The 18210-nt window shown below is 40.6% G+C and overlaps 1 protein-coding gene across 2 annotated transcripts in view; it reads right to left on the bottom strand.

Annotated features, from left to right (window-relative positions):
* Positions 1–18210, bottom strand: part of TTC27 (tetratricopeptide repeat domain 27) — a 185983-nt gene that overhangs the window by 56858 nt on the left and 110915 nt on the right. For both annotated transcript variants that reach the window (XM_030311343.2, XM_030311344.1), the window contains exon 13: positions 3123–3350. In XM_030311343.2, the coding sequence (XP_030167203.1) occupies positions 3123–3350 (228 nt within the window). The remainder of the gene's footprint in view (positions 1–3122; positions 3351–18210) is intronic.

The raw sequence follows: 18210 nt of genomic DNA on the forward strand, positions 1-18210 counted from the left end.
AGGTATGCAGATATCTGGAAGAACATCCAGGCAGAGGGAGATCAAAGTGCTAAAACCCTGAGGCAGGAATGTGCCTGGAATATTCAGGGAAGAAGAAAGAGGTGAGTTGAGGGGGAAGTTGAGGTGGAGTGAGCTGAGGGGGAAGAATGGGAGGCACTCTGCTGGGAGAGAGCCTCTCAGGGATTCTGCCTGCTACCTCTAGGGGAGGGAACAGAGGAATGACATATTGGACTCACATTTGAAAGGACCCATTTGGGGGTGCCTGGGTGGCTCAGTCCATTAAGCGTCCGACCTCGGCTCAGATCATGAACTCACGGTTCGTGGGTTCAAGACCCACACTGGGCTCTGTGCTGAGAGCTACAGCCTGGAGCCTGCTTCGGATACTGTCTCCCCTTCTCTCTGTTCCTCCCCCACTCACACTCTGTCTCTCTTTCTCCCAAAAATAAATAAAGATTTAGAAAAAAAAAAAAAAAAAGTACCCATTTGGATGGTCTTTGAGACTAGGGATTGATAGAGGCAGGAAGACCAGTCAGAGTAATTTAGGAAGGGGATGACCTTGGGGACAAAAGTCTTCAGGAAGGGAGTATCTCAGATATTGTAAATGTTAAGTTGGAGTAATAAATGGAGAGACTGAGGAAGCAGTTAGACACAGGGGTCTAAAGTTCAGGGGAGAAACCCTGAAACCCACTTTTGGGAGTTGTCGGTGTATAGACGGTATCAAACCTATGGGAGCAGATGAAATCCAGGAAGCTGGTGTAGACAGAGATGAGGCCCAAGGACTAAGCCTAGGAAGCCGCCAAGACTGAGAAGGAGGAGCCAGTGGGGCAAGAGGAAAACATGAATGCCAATCTGTTGGGAAGAGACTGTGCGCTTGAGAGAATAACCCACATCCATCAGGTGCATGCCACTGATACAACTTAGACTACGGAGGCTAAGGGAGGGAGTTTATTTTCCTCACTCCTTCCAGCGGCTGAGGTTAGGCAAATCTTAGGCAGGGGTACTAACATAAAAAAGGATAAGGACACAATTTTCCATAAGAGTAAAGTAAAAATTTAACAACACAATATTGAGTTTTTTTTTTTTTAAAGGAAAAAAAAATCTAGTGATAATCAAGTTAGTGCAGGGTTTGTCAACCTTGGCACTACAGACATTTTGGCTGATAATTCTTTACGTTGGGGGGCTGTCCTGTTCATTATGGGATGTTTAGCAGCAGCCTCGGACTCTGCCCACTAGATGGCAGTAGCAGTCCCCTTCACTTCACCAAGTGCCAAAGGTCCCCTGGGGGGCAAAATCCTTGCCAGTTGACCACTCAGTTCGAGTGAGTTGTCAATAAAAACCAACTCTGACAATACTTTAAATATCCTTTCTGCCAAATGCACCTGTTAATTTCTGCTGATAATCTCTTCTCCGGATTTTCTTTACCAGTCAGCTGATTTGGAAGGTTCTCACTGTATTCATTACCCAGAGTGAAGAAAGCAAGTGATTAGCTCAAAAATGTACTTCCAATTTTTTGCATATAAGAGATATGCCCCAAATCTACCCAGTTCAAAACATGATCATCTCTGCCCACACTCGTTCATAGCAGCCTATTCATAATAGCCTAGAGACAGAAGCAACCCAGTGTCCAGCCGCAGACGAACAGATAAACAAAGTGTGGCATATACATACAATGGAATACCACTCAGCCTGAAAAAGGAACAGAACTCTGACACAGGTTACAACATGGACATGATGTTCGGTGAGATATGCTAGTCACAAAGGGACAAATACTGTATGACTCACTCACACGAGGGGCCAACAATAGTCAAATTCATAGAGACAGAAAGCAGAATGGTTGCCAGGGACTAAAGAAAGGGGAGAATAGGGAGTTACTGTTTAATGGGTACAAATTTCTAGTTTTGCAGGATAAAAAAAGTTGTAGAGATGGACGGTGGTGGTGGTTACACAACAACAAGAATAAACTTCACACAACTGAACTGAACACTTAGAAATGGTTAAGATGGTAAATTTTATGTTACGTGCTTTTTTTTTTTTTTTTACCACAATTAAAAAAAAAAAAAGAACACAGGCTCTGGGGTCCATCTGTCTTGGGTTCAAATATTGGCAAAATGCCCAACATATCTGGCTCATAGTAAGTATTCAGTAACCATTAGCAGCTGATTACAAATTAGTGTTTTAACCAGAATGTTACCAAGTCAGCGTGCATGTCTGTCAGGACCCATGGTTGACAGTTATGTGTGCCTCTGACTGGTGAAACAGGAAAGCAGTCATAAAGTACGGTTTAAAAAAAACAAAGACCATTTCTGAGAATAAAATCATTTTGCCAACTGAGTGTCATTAAGTACAAAGTATGGTCAATTTCTTCCCTTCAAAACTTAGTCCTCTCCTGCGGATTTATCCTGTCACTTATTTTAAATATTTCTTTATTTTGAAAGAGACAACATAAGCAGGGGAGGGGCAGAGAGAGAGGGGGAGAGAGAATCCCAAGCTGACTCCTCACTATCAGTGCAGAGCCCCATGAGGGGCTCGTTCTCATGAACCACGAGATCATGACCTCAGCTGAAATTAAGAGATGCTTAACCAACTGAGCCACCCAGGTGCCCTGCTTGTCACTTATTTTAACGATCCAGACTTTTTGTATTACTTTTTCAAACCTTAAAAAAAAAAATTTATGTGTCTGTAAATATACTTTTTCTTAAATGATCAAGAATCCATTCTAGATGTTACCCTATTTATATCAGTTTTGCTCTCATTGCTGATTCCAACAATTCTTTGCACAGTCCTATAGTGTGTGCAATTCTGACTCTCCTCTATTTCTCCCTAACATATCTGCTGAAAACAAAACCTAATTTTCCTAGCTGTATTTGGGTTAAGGACAGTTTAAAGAAAGAAATAACAAAATAAAACCGAAAAGTAAATAACAGAAACACAGCAGAAAGTAAGTAAGAGAAAAGCAGCATTTCCCATGACAAGCCAGAAGCGTGGGAGACTCAGCTCTCGGCTTGCAAACACAGCTCACCAAGCACGTGGGCAGAAGATGGGTGCTCACTCATCCTGGTAAGACACCAAACCAAAGAGAAACAGAAGCGCCCAGAGCAGGTGGGCTTTCCAAACTGTCTAACCTGCATGGGATTGATCTTCACCGAGCGCTCAAAGCACTCCACGCATTCTCTAAACTCCTTGTTCCGCAGATGAAGAAGGCCTTTGGAGCGCTGAGCCCGAGCGCTGCGGTGGCGGGACAGTTCCCAGGCCCGCTCATAGCAAGCGTGGTCTCGAAGGACATCTCCGAGCAAGCAGTACAAACTTGGCGTTTCTTTCTTCTCCAGCTCTTGCCTGAGGATTTCTTCTGCCTAGAAATGACAACAGAAGTAAGTGAATTAGCTTATAGTGACTAATGGCTTTTTTTTTTTTTTTTTTTTTTTTTTTTTTTAGCACATAAACATCTTTAATCGCACAGGACCCAAATTTTTATTTTCAAAGTTTGAGATGACCTGTTGATTTCATGCGTCTAGGACAAAGGCTGAAAACAACAGAAAACAGATATGATACAGGGATACAGGTAAAAGAGAGGAACAGGAAGAAAAGAGTGCTGCTTTACTGGCATCTGGAATCCTCCAGGAAAGAAAGGCACCAAGGGGAAGCTTACTCCACGATACTGGGAGGACTCACTGGACTCCCCAGAAGCTCCCCACTCCAGCTGTCACCACTGTGACTGTGAGAGCAGCGTCTTTAGTTCACCTGTACTCAATGGCAATGCAAGGGTATGTTTCTTAAGTTTAGTTTAGTTATTTAGTTTAGTCTGCTTTGTTTTTCCTTTTTTAAAATGGCCTGCTCAGGGAGCCCAGGATCGCTGAAACATTTATAAAAGAAGGAGGGGGTACAATTTAATAGTCATTGTTTATCTCACAGATAAAACTTGCCAACAGGAGGCCTATCTGCTTCCAGACAGTCCCTTCGGTTTAGCAATTAAAGACCATCCTCAGAACACTGCACAAGCCTGGGTAATACTCTCCTATGTGCACAATTCAGATTCGCCTCATCGGCTAAGCTAATTCTGTACTTGTTACCACTACTCTGCTTCCCTGGCCCGTGTCCCTTACCCCTTGTTTCTGATCAGTCTCAACAGCATGGCAGCGGCTCTACTTCCACGTCCCATCCTTACATGCAAACACCTTCCTATAAATAGCAGTGGAGTCACCCAAGATGCCAAGACAGCCATGGATGGCCACAATGGGTGTCGATATCTGGGAAGCCATCCTCAAGAAGCTAAATTGATTCTTTAGACTCCTTAATTGACACAGCTGGCAATCTCAAAGTGGATGTATTTGATTTGCTTTAGGCCGCATCCAGCTAGAATTCTTAACTAGTCTAATTCTTGGGAAACATTCTAAAAGACGACTGTGGTTATAAAAGTGTCTTTGGATGCTAGCTTCTCTGCATTTCTTTATTTTTTTTTTTAATTTTTAATGTTTATCTTTGAGAGAGAGAGGCACACAGACTATGAGTGGGGAAGGGCAGAGAGAGAGGGAGACACAGAATCCGAAGCAGGCTCCAGGCTCTGTGCCGACAGCTCAGAGCCTGACATGGGGCTCGAACCCACAATCCGTGAGATCATGACCTGAGCCGAAGCTGGATGCCCAACCGTCTGATCCACCCTGGCGCCCTATCTGCATTTCTGCTTTTTAGGCCTGGTCTGAAAGTGGAACCAGAATTTATAAAACAGTTTCTAAGCAAAAAGAGTTATAAATCCCAAATAGCCAAAATACATACGAAATTTTAAAATATAATTCATGTGAAACCTCTACAATGATACAATAGTTATTACTGTTCTAACCATAATTTTATAAGGTTGTTTATGTAAGTACCCAACACAGGTATATTTACATATACATATATATGTATTCAACCAAATTACACGTAACAGACTGTAGCCACGGTGGAATTTTTGCTGACATGATCTTATAGTGTAGTTGAAGGCACTTCTCCTGGCAATATGGCATTGAAACTTGAAACCCAAACCCTCCCAGAAATTCAGAAGGCTGCCCCTGCAGAAAATAAAAATTTGTGATTAGTTATCTCATGTGGTTGGATCTGAAGGCATGAGGAAGCAGTGATCATGACAGGGTCGGGCACTGGTGGTCCATGATATCCAGTGATGAAAGAATTTCTTAAATTATCACCTGTGGGAGCTTAGAATAAAGCTCCTACCTAATGTAAGGTTTTGTGTATAGGAACTTCATCAAGATAATAAGCTTCCGCACAGCAAAGGAAACAATCAGCAAAACTAAAAGGCAACCAACGGAATGGGAGAAGATACTTGCAAATGACATAGGGTTAGTATTCAAAGTCAATAAAGAACAAACTCAACACCCAAAAAATAACCCTGTGAAGAAATGGGCAGAAGACACAAATAGACACTTTTCCAAAGAAGATATCCAGATGGCTGACACATGAAAAGATGCTCAACATCACTAATCAGGAAAATACAAATCAAAACCACAATGGGATACCACCCACACTTGTCAGAATGGCTAAAATTAACAACACAAGTAATAACAGGTGTTGGCAAGGACACAGACAAAGGGGAACCTTCTTGCACTGTGGGTGGGAATGAAAATTGGTGCAGCCACTCTGTAGAAGAGTATGGAGGTTCCTGATAGAACTACCCTATGATCCAGCAATTGCACTACTAGGTATTTACCCAAAGGATACAAAAATACAGATTCAAAGGGGTACATGCACCCTGATGTTTATAGCAGCATTATCAACAATACCCAAACTATGTAGAGAGCCCCAATGTCCACCGACTGATGAATGGATAAAGAAGATGTGGTGTGTGTGTGTGTGTGTGTGTGTGTATACACACATATATATTTATATATATACACATACACACACACAATGGAATATTACTCAACTATCAAAAAAGAATGAAATCTTGCCATTTCCAACGATGTGGATGGAGCTAGAATGTATTATGTCAAGCAAAATAAGTCAATCAGAGAAAGACAAATATCATTTGATTTCATTCATATATAGAATTTAAGAAACAAAAGAGATGAACATATGGGAAGCAGGGAGAGAGGAGAGAGGAAAACAAACCCCAAGAGACTCTTAATGATAAAGAACGAACTGAGAGTTGATGGAGCGAGGTGGGTGACAGACAGGTTAGATGGGTGATGGGTACTTTTTAAGTTTATTTATTCTGAGAATGAGCATGCAAGAGACTGTGCGTGGAAGTGGGGGGAGGGGCAGAGAGGGAGAGAAAGACAGAATTCCAGCTCAGAGCCTGATGTGGAGCTCGAACTCACGAACCGTGAGATCATGACCTGAGATAAAATCAAGAGTTGGACGCTTAACCAACCAGCCATCCAGGTGCCCTGGGTAATGGGTACTAAGGAGAGCACTTGTGATAAGCCCTAGGTGTTGTATGTGATATATCACTGAATTCTACTCCTGAAACCAATATTGCACTCTGTGTTAAATAACTAAAATTTAAATTATAAAAAAAAAAAGGCTTCTGTGAATTAAGTGATAGGACACTGAAGATACCAGGCTGTGAGGTAGGTTGGTGGCTTCTAATTTCACCAAATAGCACAAAGAAAGAAAATGACATTCAGTGTTTTAAATCCTCAAGTTCAGAGAAGCAAGTTATTTCTACGATTGCCTCAAAGAATTTCTTTTTCCTCGTAGCTGCCAAGGTAGTATAGCCAAAACTCGGAGGTAGACATTGCTGCTACGTGAATTCTGAATACAGGACAAACTCAGTTTCACTAGGTCTATGTGCAAATGAAGGCATCTCACTGGGTTAATCAAATATGTTTTAGTCATTTGTTTTATTTCCTCTATTGCCTTTTAACCACACATCATTTTATTTATTTATTTATTTATTTATTTATTTATTTATTTAGAGAGAAAGAGAGAGGAAATATGTGTGTACATGGGGTATGGGAAGAGGGAGAGGGAGAGGGAGAGAGAGAATCTTAAGCAGGTTCCATGCTCAGCATGGAGCCTAACACAGGGCTCAATCTCACGACCCTGAGATCATGACCTGAGCCAAAATCAAAAGTTGGACGCTTAACTGACTGAGCCACCCAGGTGCCCCGTCATTTTATTATTTTTGAGTGATTGCTCTAGAGGTAATCATGCACATCTTCAATTTATCAAAGTTCATTTAGAGTTACTGTTTTATCACCTCACCTTTCTCACATCACAAGTGGCCCAGTCAAGCCCCTCCTAAAGTTGTTCCACAGAAACAATGCAAGATAAACAAATGATTCTTATTGTTTTAAGACACTAAAGTTTTGATGTGGTTTGGTTCTTAGCAATAATAACTGCAATGATTGTTTAAAACGAGAGGGTTACTCTAGTATCACTTACTTCATCATCATCAAGTAAGTACCACTTACTCCATCATCTCCTGGCATCATGGCCAGGAGAAGAGGGCACTGACCATGAAGGAGCAAGACCCAAGAATTTAAATAAGGACATGCGGGATGATTCTGAAAATAGAAACCTCCAAACCCTACTGAGTTTCCTATGCCAGCAGAGGCAGTCCTCCCCTACCTGTTAAGACTAGTGCTACCTTGCTTAAAGACAATACAATGACCGGGGCGCCTGGATGGCTCAATCAGTTAAGCGTCCAACTGCGACTCAGGTCATGATCTCACAGTTCATGAGTTCGAGCCCCAAATCGGGCTCTGTGTTGACAGCTTGGAGCCTGCTTCAGATTCTTTGTCTCCCTTTCTCTCTCTCTGCCCTTCCCCTGCTCATGCTCTCTCTCTCTCTCAAAAAAAGCATTAAAAAAACAAAAAAGACAGTATAATGACTGTACCTCAGGGAAGTACCTTGCAAGAGAATGCCAGTTCTCCTCATCGCTGACCCCTTCCATCCCTTACTGCCTCCACTCATGAAAATACACTTATACACAAAGAGAACTGCAAGACTGTATTTACTTTCTAGAGGGGGAAAATCTTGGACCATATGGAAAAAGAGATTCTAAGGGTGACAGACCATAGACAAAGCGGATCACAATTTTAATCAGCTGAATTTAGGTACTCATCAGTACTATTTGATTCATAAGGCTAACTACTCAAGCAGCTCGGGATGGCTCTCAATTATTTGCTCAATTGCTTGGCTAAAACCTGGACTCAAATGTGGCCAAAACTGAAGAAAAAAAAAAAAGTGGCCAAAACTAAGTTGAGATGCCAGAAATTCCTTGGTGTGATGTGAAGGAAAGAATCTAACAACTTAGGAAGAAAAAGTTGTTGTCAATTTATTATTTGCAACCTGTTCACCCATCCCAATGTCCTCCAAGAGGGCCCAGCAGATATTCTTTTCATCTTAACTTTGAGAAATACATTGTATATGGCAGTATTAGCATCCCTTAAAAGTGCTATAGATGTCCTGTAAGCTGGGGGGAACACTTGGGAGGTCCTTCAGTTGAAATGAGCTTCCGGATTTCAGGGGATGATTAGAATCCAAGGTAACAGAGACCAGCTGATGGCACTCAACCCCTCAGAAGTAAGAGGAGCATGGTTATTTGCAACAGGAACAGCCAGAGTAATAATTACAATAGTGCAACTAGCATGGATCTTAGGTGGTTGCTGACTCACCAGGAAGCCTTAAGGCCAAATGAGATGTACACCTAAGTCCAAACTTGATCTACATAACATTAAAAAAAAAAAAAAAACCTAGGTTTGGGGTCAGACATCTGACCCAGGTCACCATGCTAAAACATTGTTTCTCACCCAATGCCTATCCTGGAGTCATTTCACAGTCAGAGCCTCTTTAAAAAAAATCAGAGGGGTACCTGTGTAACTCAATCGGTTGAGCATCTGACTTTGGCTCAGATCATGATCTCGTGGTTTGTGAGTTCAAGCCCCGCATTGGGCTGCTGCTCTCAGCTCAGAGATTGCTTCATATCCTCTGTCTCCCTCTCTGCCCCTTCCCTACTTGCACTACCAAAAAAATAAACATTTTTTAAAAATTAGAAAGGGAGGGACGGAGGGAGGAAAGGAGGGAGGAAGGAATGAAGGAGTCAATACCGGTGAGGAAGGACCCCACTATAATATAACTAGCATATACCATAATTCTTCCCTTGTCTTCCCCAAAGACATAGCATTTTTTTTAAAGTTTATTTATTTTGAGAGAGGAGTGGCGGAGAAAGAGTGTGCGAATGCAGGGAGAGACAGAGAACAGGACAAAGTGCTGTCAGCGCAAAGACTGATGCGGAGCGCGATCCCATGCACCATGAGATCATGACCTGAGCTAAAATCAAGGGTAGGACGCTTAACTGACTGAGTCCCTCATGTGCCCCCCTCAAAGACGTACCTTTAACATTTGCCGGGTAATTCTATCCTGGAGGGAAAGAAATACTGTACCTGTCTTTTCAAGGTTGATTGGTTCTTAGTTAATGATAATCCTCTGGGACCCAGAATATTACCATGATGAGTTAGTGGGTTTATGGGAGTGAGTCTATCCCACGGTAGGCCTGGTAAGTCTCTGGACCCACCCAGTGGTTACCTCCCTACTTCTTGAATACATAGTTGAATTAGATATATCCAACAACCAGCAGAGCCTTCATTGAGGACTAATGCAGAATAAAGTGCCAGGTGAAAGCCCCAAGCTTACTCTCCCCCTTAAGAGAAAACCCAAAGCACCTTTGCATATCTATGTAAACTACAGAAATGTGTGCCACTCTCAAACACGTGATAGATACTGCAAAGTGTGTGAGTGTAGGCAGTTTAACTGACCCATTTAAACTGAGCAGAATATAGATGGGTCCTGGAAAATGTCAGATTATTACAAACTTAATATAATGGTGGCTCTAATTATACCTACTGTTCCAGACATGATCTCTTTCCTGGAGCAAATAATCACACCCCCTGACATATGATAAGCAGGTACTGATACAGTAAATACATTTTTCTCTACCTAATAGCCAGACAACATCAGATGTAGTGGGCTTTCACTAGCACAGAGAGAAGTACACTTTTCTGGTATAATTTAGTCTGCAAGGACCTTGACTGTCTCACCATCTCTTTAGACCTCATCAATCTAGGACCTTGATGACATCATGCTAATAATACTCCAAAACTCAGACAAATGGTGTGCCGATGTCAACCAAAAACCAAGTGGAAATGATCATATTCCTGATACTGTAACTTGTTATTAGAAAATGTTCAATTTACAAAAATTCATTTGATATATTGCCTTTAAGGAACTCATCTCAATAAAGCAAGATATGGAAAAATAAATATGTATTTCTAGTTGCTTTTCTTCTCATATGTTTTAAGAATGCTTCAATATTTCAGCCTCTTTCGAAGAAACTGTAAGTTTCCCCAAGTCAAAAACTCTTCTTTACATAACATAATATAAAAAATACTCTGTACCTGTTAGTAGTAGTTTGGAACTTTCCAAATAAGTAAACCCCCAAGCCAAAGGGCTAACCCACTGCCGGGTCATATGCACTGCGATGTCAAGTTGCTTCAGCTGGAAACTAAAATGTGTTTCCTAAAATTCCTTTCCCTTCCAATTTTGCATTAGAGCTGGTCAGAGGGGGAGTTTGGTGGGGATGTGAAAGGCAGAAGTAAAGCAACAGCTTTTACTCTTGGAAGGTGGTCATGGTTAAGTACGGTGTCAGACAAGATGCAGAGATGTCCTGCAGACCCCCGCTCGTCCTCTGCTCTCTGCATCCAGCTTGTGCCTCTGACTGCGGGCCCTGCCAACCAACAGCAGCTCCAGGACGGCGGGCAGACATTTCACCGTGGACCCCAGGGCTGGGAGCCACATACAGACAACAGCTTTCCACAGGTCTCTCCACAAGCTCCTCCTTCACGCTCCCATTTCACGGCTGGAAGTACTCAGCTTCTCAGACTCCCTGGTAAGTTCTGACTTGTCCACTCGTGCCAGTGCCTCAAGTGGACTGATAAATGATTTTTGCCCTGGTCCTTCTATTCCCTCCTCCACACCTTTGTTTCTCGGCTTTTCCCACATCTGTGTAAGATCTAACTCCTTTCGTAAGCCCCTTATTCCCAAAACTACTCAAAGTAGCTCTGCTTCCATAAGCAAAACTTGAATGATACAATCTTTTCTTCATTTTTTGCCTTTTAAACGCCTTATGTGTCCTCCCCTTTGACAGTGATTTACAGATTCATTTTTATCCAATATATTGTTAAATGCATTATTTCATTTAATCCCTACAGTAAGTCTGAGAGGTAGGTAATAATATGCCCATGGGCCAACTGGCCAGCTCAAAACCAAAAGATACTAAGTTGAAAAATGGGACCTTAATTTCAGGTTCAGTACTCTTCCTATATTCCACAGGTGTACATCAGCAAAAATAGTGGTCTAAGAACCTCTGAAAATTCCCTACTCCATAAAGGCAACAAGAAAACTGACAAAAAGTTTTAGAATCAACTTTTTCATAATTCTGGAAGTTAACCAAAAACTTGAAATAATCCAAGGAATGTTTATTTTTAAAAAGTAGTGATATCTTGATAAGAACAAGTATTGTGTGATTTGATTTAATTAAAAAAATTTTTTTTTGTATTTATTTTTGAGAGAGAGAGTGCATGTGCAAGCAGGGGAGGGGCAGAGAGAAAGGAAGACAGATGATCTGAAGCAGACTCCATGCTGACAGCCCGACGTGGCACTCGAACTCACGAACCTCAAGACCAGGATCTGAGCCAAAGTTGGACACTTAACTGAATGACCTACCCAGGTGCCCCACTTTGTGTGATCTTAACTTGCACCGTTCCTATTCCCCTTTCTACAACTTGCAAGGCTGTCTGTATTTAACCTAACTCTGAGTTTGCCCAGTGAAAAGTCTTTGTCAAAAACAATTACAGACAACTGGTAATTCTGTAGCTGTCTGAAGTGGTAAAGAACAAGTGGGACAAACAACAGGCTAACCAAAAAAAGTGGAAAGAGGGAATGAGATATACATAAGAGCTTTGAAAGGCACCAACATATTCATGGGAGTCCAGAAGGCCATGAATATATAACATGGTACACACGTTCAGGAAAGACCTGAGAAGGCCCTAAGCTCTAACCTGAGGCTGAACTCGAGGCTTTGCACAAGCAGTCAGTGAAAGCTAAGGCAGGGTTGTTAACTGCCTGGCTGAGTGTTGGAAGCATGCTCCGACACACACATACACACACACAGAGCCCATCAGCAAAGACTGGGAGGCTTGTTGATTTAGGCATTCAAGGAATTTCCTGTCTAATCATTAGCTGACCATTCAGCTAATCAACCTGAGACTTCAGCAGCTACATGGACAAAGCATACAGATTTTACAGAATTAGTTAAGAAATGTCACTAAACACAAAAGAACACAAACAGCAGTAACAACATGATTTCTAGAGTTGCCACATTATATTATTTAAAACATCCAATTTTCAACAACAAATTACAAAAATAGGCAAAGAAACAAGAAAGTATGGCCATTACATAAGGAAAAAAAGCAACCAACAGAAACTGTCACTAAGAATGTCCAATGACAGGTTTAACAGACATTTTAAAAACATGCTATTTTATTTTTTTAAATTTTTTTTAATGTTTATTTATTTTTGAGACAGAGAGAGACAGAGCATGAACGGGGGAGGGTCAGAGAGAGGGAGACACAGAATCAGAAACAGGCTCCAGGCTCTGAGCTGTCAGCACAGAGCCCAACGCGAGGCTCGAACTCACGGACCGCGAGATCATGACCTGAACCGAAGTCGGCTGCCCAACCGACTGAGCCTCCCAGGCGCCCCAAGAACATGCTATTTTAAATGATTCCTGGTACAAGAACTAAGAAAATAACTCAAAAAGAAAAAAAAAAAAGTCATACCTGGCTGGCTCAGTCTATACAGCACGTGACTCTTGACCTTGAGGTTGTGAGTTCAAGACCCATGTTGGGTGTAGAGATTGCTTAAAAATAAAAACTTAAAAAAAAAAAAAGCAAAAATGACAAAGGAATTAAAATGGCACATTCAACCAAAAAGAAGACAGAAACAGGGAAAGACAGAAGACATAATACATATAGAAAATAACAAAATAGCCAATATATATTCTACATTATCAGTAATTAAATTTAAAAGTATTAAACACTGCAATCAAAGGCAGGGATTAGGGGCACCTGGATGGCTCAGTTGGTTAAGCCTCTGACTTCGGCTCAGGTCATGACCTCAGAGCTTGTGGGTTCCAGCCCCGCGTCCGGCTCTGTGCTGACAGCTCAGAGCCTGGAGCCTGCTTCAGATTCTGTGTCTCCCTCTCTCTCTGCCCCTCCCCCACTTGCACTCTCTCTCAAAAATTAATAAACGTTAAAAAAAATTAAACAGAAAAGCCAGGGATCGGCAGAAAGTATTAAAAAAATGATTCAATGAAATGCTGTCTACAAGAGACACACTTTAGAATCAGACAGAAAAAAATGCTGAAAATAAAAAGGAAAGGAAAGAAAAGAAGACACACCATACATACATTCGGTAACCAAAAATGAGCTGGAGTGGCTATCAGTATCAGACAAAAATCGTTAATAGGATGAGGAAAGGGTATTTGAAAGATATATATTCACTCCATCAAGAAGACATAATTATAAGTATATATTCACCTAACAACAGAGCCCCAAGTTACATGAAGCAAAAACGGACAGATCTGAAGGAAGAAATACACAATTCATTAATAATATATGAAGACTTCACTTTCCAACTTCCAGTAATGGATACGACAACTATACAGAAGATAGAAATAAAAGAATAACACCATAAACTTATAATTAAGCCTAAAAGACATCTAAAGAACACTCCACCCAATAGCAGCAGAATACACACAGAACATTCTCCAGGGTATACTACACCTTAGGCTGTAAAACAAGTCTCAATAAATTTGAAAGGACTGAAGTCATACAAAGTACATTCTTCAACCACAATGCGATGAAATTAGAAATCAATAACAGAGAAATTTGGGGAATTCACAAATTCATGGAAATCAAATAACACAGTGCCTAATAACCAATAGGTCAAAAAAGAAATCATAAGGAAATTAAAAACACTTTGAGATAAATAAAAACAATATAATATGCCAAGATTTATGGGATGCAGTGAAAACAGTGTTTAGAGGAAAAGTCATAGCTGTAAATGCCTGTACTGGGAAAAAAAAAAAAACAACTCAAAGCGATCATCTCATCTTCTACCATAAGAAACTAGGAAAAAAAAAAAAAAACTAAATTCAACCCAAAGAAGGAAGGACATAATAAAGGTCAGTGTAAATAAAGAAAGAATAGAAAAACAAAAGAGAAACAAACCAAAAGTTGGTTCTTTACATTCAAATTACTAAAATCAGAAATGAAAGATCAGAAATCGCTACCAACCTTACAGAAATAAAAAGAATTATAAGGGAGTACTATATTCTACAGGTACCCTATAAAAAAAATAGGATCCAAGATTCGGAACATCAAGCCATACCCTTAAAACACCTGCATGACCTAAAACTACCATTCTACAAATATTGTATAGGCTGTAAAGATTCACCAGAGTCCGAAGACATTTAACACAGCCCTAGTGTTGGCAAACTTGCAAAGAAGACAAATACACAAATGAAAGATTAAATAACTATCAGGAAAACCTTCACGTTTGTAAATGCTAAGGTACTGAGGATTTCAAATACTTCCTCCACCAATTCATATCTACCTAAATAAACACTTACAAGAATGAGGAACATAGGGAGTGGGTGGTATGCAACTCCTGTCACCAAACAATTTCAATTCTGGGTATTTTATTCACTGTAACATGGGTCTACAGAGCCAGAATGGGGCAGCCTCCTGAAGAAGAAACACAAAAGCAGTGATCTTGCTTGGTCTGAATTGGCCTCTTCTTTCCTCAAATTCCTATCCCACATTTTTCTATTAGATAAGTCAGTTCTTTCTCCTTGAGATTTTATACCTCTTCATCCTGCCAACAGCATTATCTTTCCCAAGGGCAAAGCTTGTAGGCAATATATTTTCTTTCTTCAGTTAGTCACCCTGCATTCCTCAGTCTTCTTCCTCACTCTTTCCAAAAATGCTCTATTTGCTCCTCCCTCCTCCACTTAGCCACTCGATTTATATAATTCATTGTCAAATAAAGAACTATAATAGATATGCCCAGTGAACATAAATAAAGCACAAGGGCTTATAATATCTCTTTTGCAATATCAAAATGTGGGTGGCCAGGAATCTTCACAGAATGCAACAGCTTTGGTATTTCTGGCTATGGGTTGCTACTTCCCTACGGGAAAATATAGATGTACATTTTTACAGAATACAAGAAATTTGTCATCTAAATATCTATTAAATAGGATAAAACTGCATTCCCAAACATGAAAAGGCATATTTAAATGGGCAGCTGGCTACAATTAAGCTGGGTTGCTTGCAAGAATCTTGTCACCTGCAAACCGCAAAGACCATCCCTCTACTCACACACACATACATACATTATCTAGGCTGCTGCAATAAACTATTTTATTCTGTAATTGAAAAAAACTAATTAGTATTTTTAATACAATTTTTTTTTAGAAATAATTACACACAGTGAATCTCAGTATAAAATGACATGTGGCTGAGGCTTAAGCAGAAGCTACAATTATGGCTGGACTAACGCTCCACTTCCTGATACCTGCACTGGTAATCTGCACTGCTTAGAGCAAGGGTCCCATGCTCAAATGCCCAGAGATCCTTGCCAATTATTGAGAATGAATGAAGCAGGCTGGGGAGTGAGCCCATAAAAGAAGGAATGCCAGTTAGAACAATAATGTGGGAATTTGGCCTTGTGTTTCCACATCATTTAAGAGAAGCCAAGAGATCAAGATACCTAGAAGAAACTACCTGAAAATGTTTATTTTTTTTTTCAAAATACTGGGTAAGCCAAACAAAATACTTCTCATAACAACAGATTTAGAGCATTAAACTCCCACCCTATAGTGGATATCAATTGCTCTTTTCCTACTCAGTATCCCTTTTCTGATCTTCTGATAATAGTAACTCCTGTTCTCTGAGGGGAACCCCTTCCATATGGCTCATGTGGGGCCTACTGGAGGTCAGGGCTCATGACTTTGGCCCCTAAGTCCTTATTAGAACATTTTTGTTAGAGTCATGGAATTGACTGTATTTCTCTACTGGGATTTTTAAGCTTGAGCCTCCTGTGGTGATATTATCTGCCTTATCAAGAGAGCCTCAAAACCATGATGATATCACCTCAGCCCCTGGATACAGCTATTTTGCCAGGTCTACTAGAATTTTCAGTCGCATGAACCAATAAATTCCCTTTTTTGCCTAAGGTAATATATGTTGGTTCTCTTACAACCATAAGAATCCTACCATGTCCCTAGAAAACTGTGTTGCATAATCCAGTCTACAGACTTCCAGGTATAGGAAGAAGATCTTCAAGAACACAAGTGCCTTTAGTCAGAAAGGCAGTTCAAATGCTAGTTTTACTTACAAAATGTAGGACCCTGAGCAGGTTAATATTTTGAGAGTCTGTTCTTCATGTGCACCTTACCTACAAGAACTAGATGTGAAATGTACCTAGCTTTTTGTCAGGCACACAGTAAGCCCTAAACTAATGTTTGTGCTCTTTCTCAACTCGTTTTGGAAAACCAGATTAGAAAGTAAGACGCTTGGCGTTTCACTACTAGAAAGAAGGAAGTGAACTGGAAACAGCTTCTAGGAATATCAACATTTTCTGTAAATAATCTCATTGGTGAATTGCTTAATAGTTTCTCCAACAGTAGAAGTGCTGTTGTCAATTGTTGAGTAAGTGACTGACGTAACTGAGCCAACAGGACTGGAGGAAGTGAGGTCAAAGGAGAAGACTACTGATTATTACAAGGTTAAAGTTTTCCACGGAAGGCTAATTTCAACCAAATATCATTTTTTTATGAAAGCATGTAGAGTCACAGGAGGAGATGCTAGAGATCTCAGAGAAAAAGTCTGTACAAGATACAAACTGAGTGGACTACTACTGCCTTACAGGAAGGCACAGGGAGAAATATTTAGCTCTCAGTACAACCGCCAAATAAAATTTGGAATTTGCACATACTTCCATCTTAGCACCTGCTATCTTAGGCTAAAGTATTCTCCTCATGTGCATCTGTACTATCAAACTATAAGCTCTTTGGAGGGAAGTTCTGTCTCGTAATCATCTTTGGTATACCACTGCCTGGCACACTGTAGGTGCTCTATAAATGTTGGATGAATGTAACTAAAACGAACACTAAAGTCACAAAGGGCTCCTGGTGTTTTCTAAGTGTCTTCAGATTCTAAATAAAGACATAAAAGATTCTTCCCATTGAGAACAAAGGAAGAACTCCTTTATAGGATGTGTTCTGGCCAACATCAGTACTAAGTATGACTAAATTAGGACCTAACAACAAGTTTATTCTAGTTGACAGAGAGGTCATATAGCAGAATCTGAATTTCACAGGCCCTTATAACCCAAGGAGTCACACCTAGGAAATGACTCTTGTTGGGACTAAAAATACTGAGAAATGAAACCAATGGCCTAAAAGGAACTTCTGGTATCTGATCAAGGATATGGGTAAAAGTGAAGTTCAATCCCTGCTGAAAACGAAGATAAAACAGTTGAGGAAAATCATTCATCCTTGAGTCAGAGGAATTATCAAAACAAACTACCCCTGCTGGCTGTGATTTATGCCTTGATTTTGTGAATGAGCGAAAGGCATTAATAATTATAAAGTGTGATAAGTGTGGCCTGGCCCTCATCTGACATTACATCTGGTCATTACAGGCAGTTGTGAATCAGCAGAGCAACAACTCTAAGAAGCTCTCCTGGCAAAGAATGAAGGGGCAAAAATGAGCTTTAGACCCAGATGTGGTACTAACTATAAAGAGTGTCTTTGAAGACTACAGAAATGACAGGATTAGGCCTAATGGCCAGAGGTTTATTCCAAGGGGGTGGAAAAATGTAGGCTAAGAATTTAAGGTCACACTAATAGTCAGATTTGGCCACTTGACAAAAGCCTCAGGCTTAAAAAAAAAAAAATGTGTTTGTGTGAGTGCGTGCATATAACTCAACAACTTTGGGCAGAGCTTAATTCCAGTCTTTTCCCCGCAGCAGAGAGCGAAAATGGATTCTGATTTTCACTATGCCAGAGGTGGGCTCTACAAAGGCAGGGAGAATGGCTACTGGAAAGGTGTTCTACTGTCCTTGACACGGTGACTAAGGATGACA

The sequence above is a fragment of the Lynx canadensis genome, chromosome A3 (genome assembly GCF_007474595.2).
Source record: "Lynx canadensis isolate LIC74 chromosome A3, mLynCan4.pri.v2, whole genome shotgun sequence".
NCBI lineage: Eukaryota > Metazoa > Chordata > Mammalia > Carnivora > Felidae > Lynx > Lynx canadensis.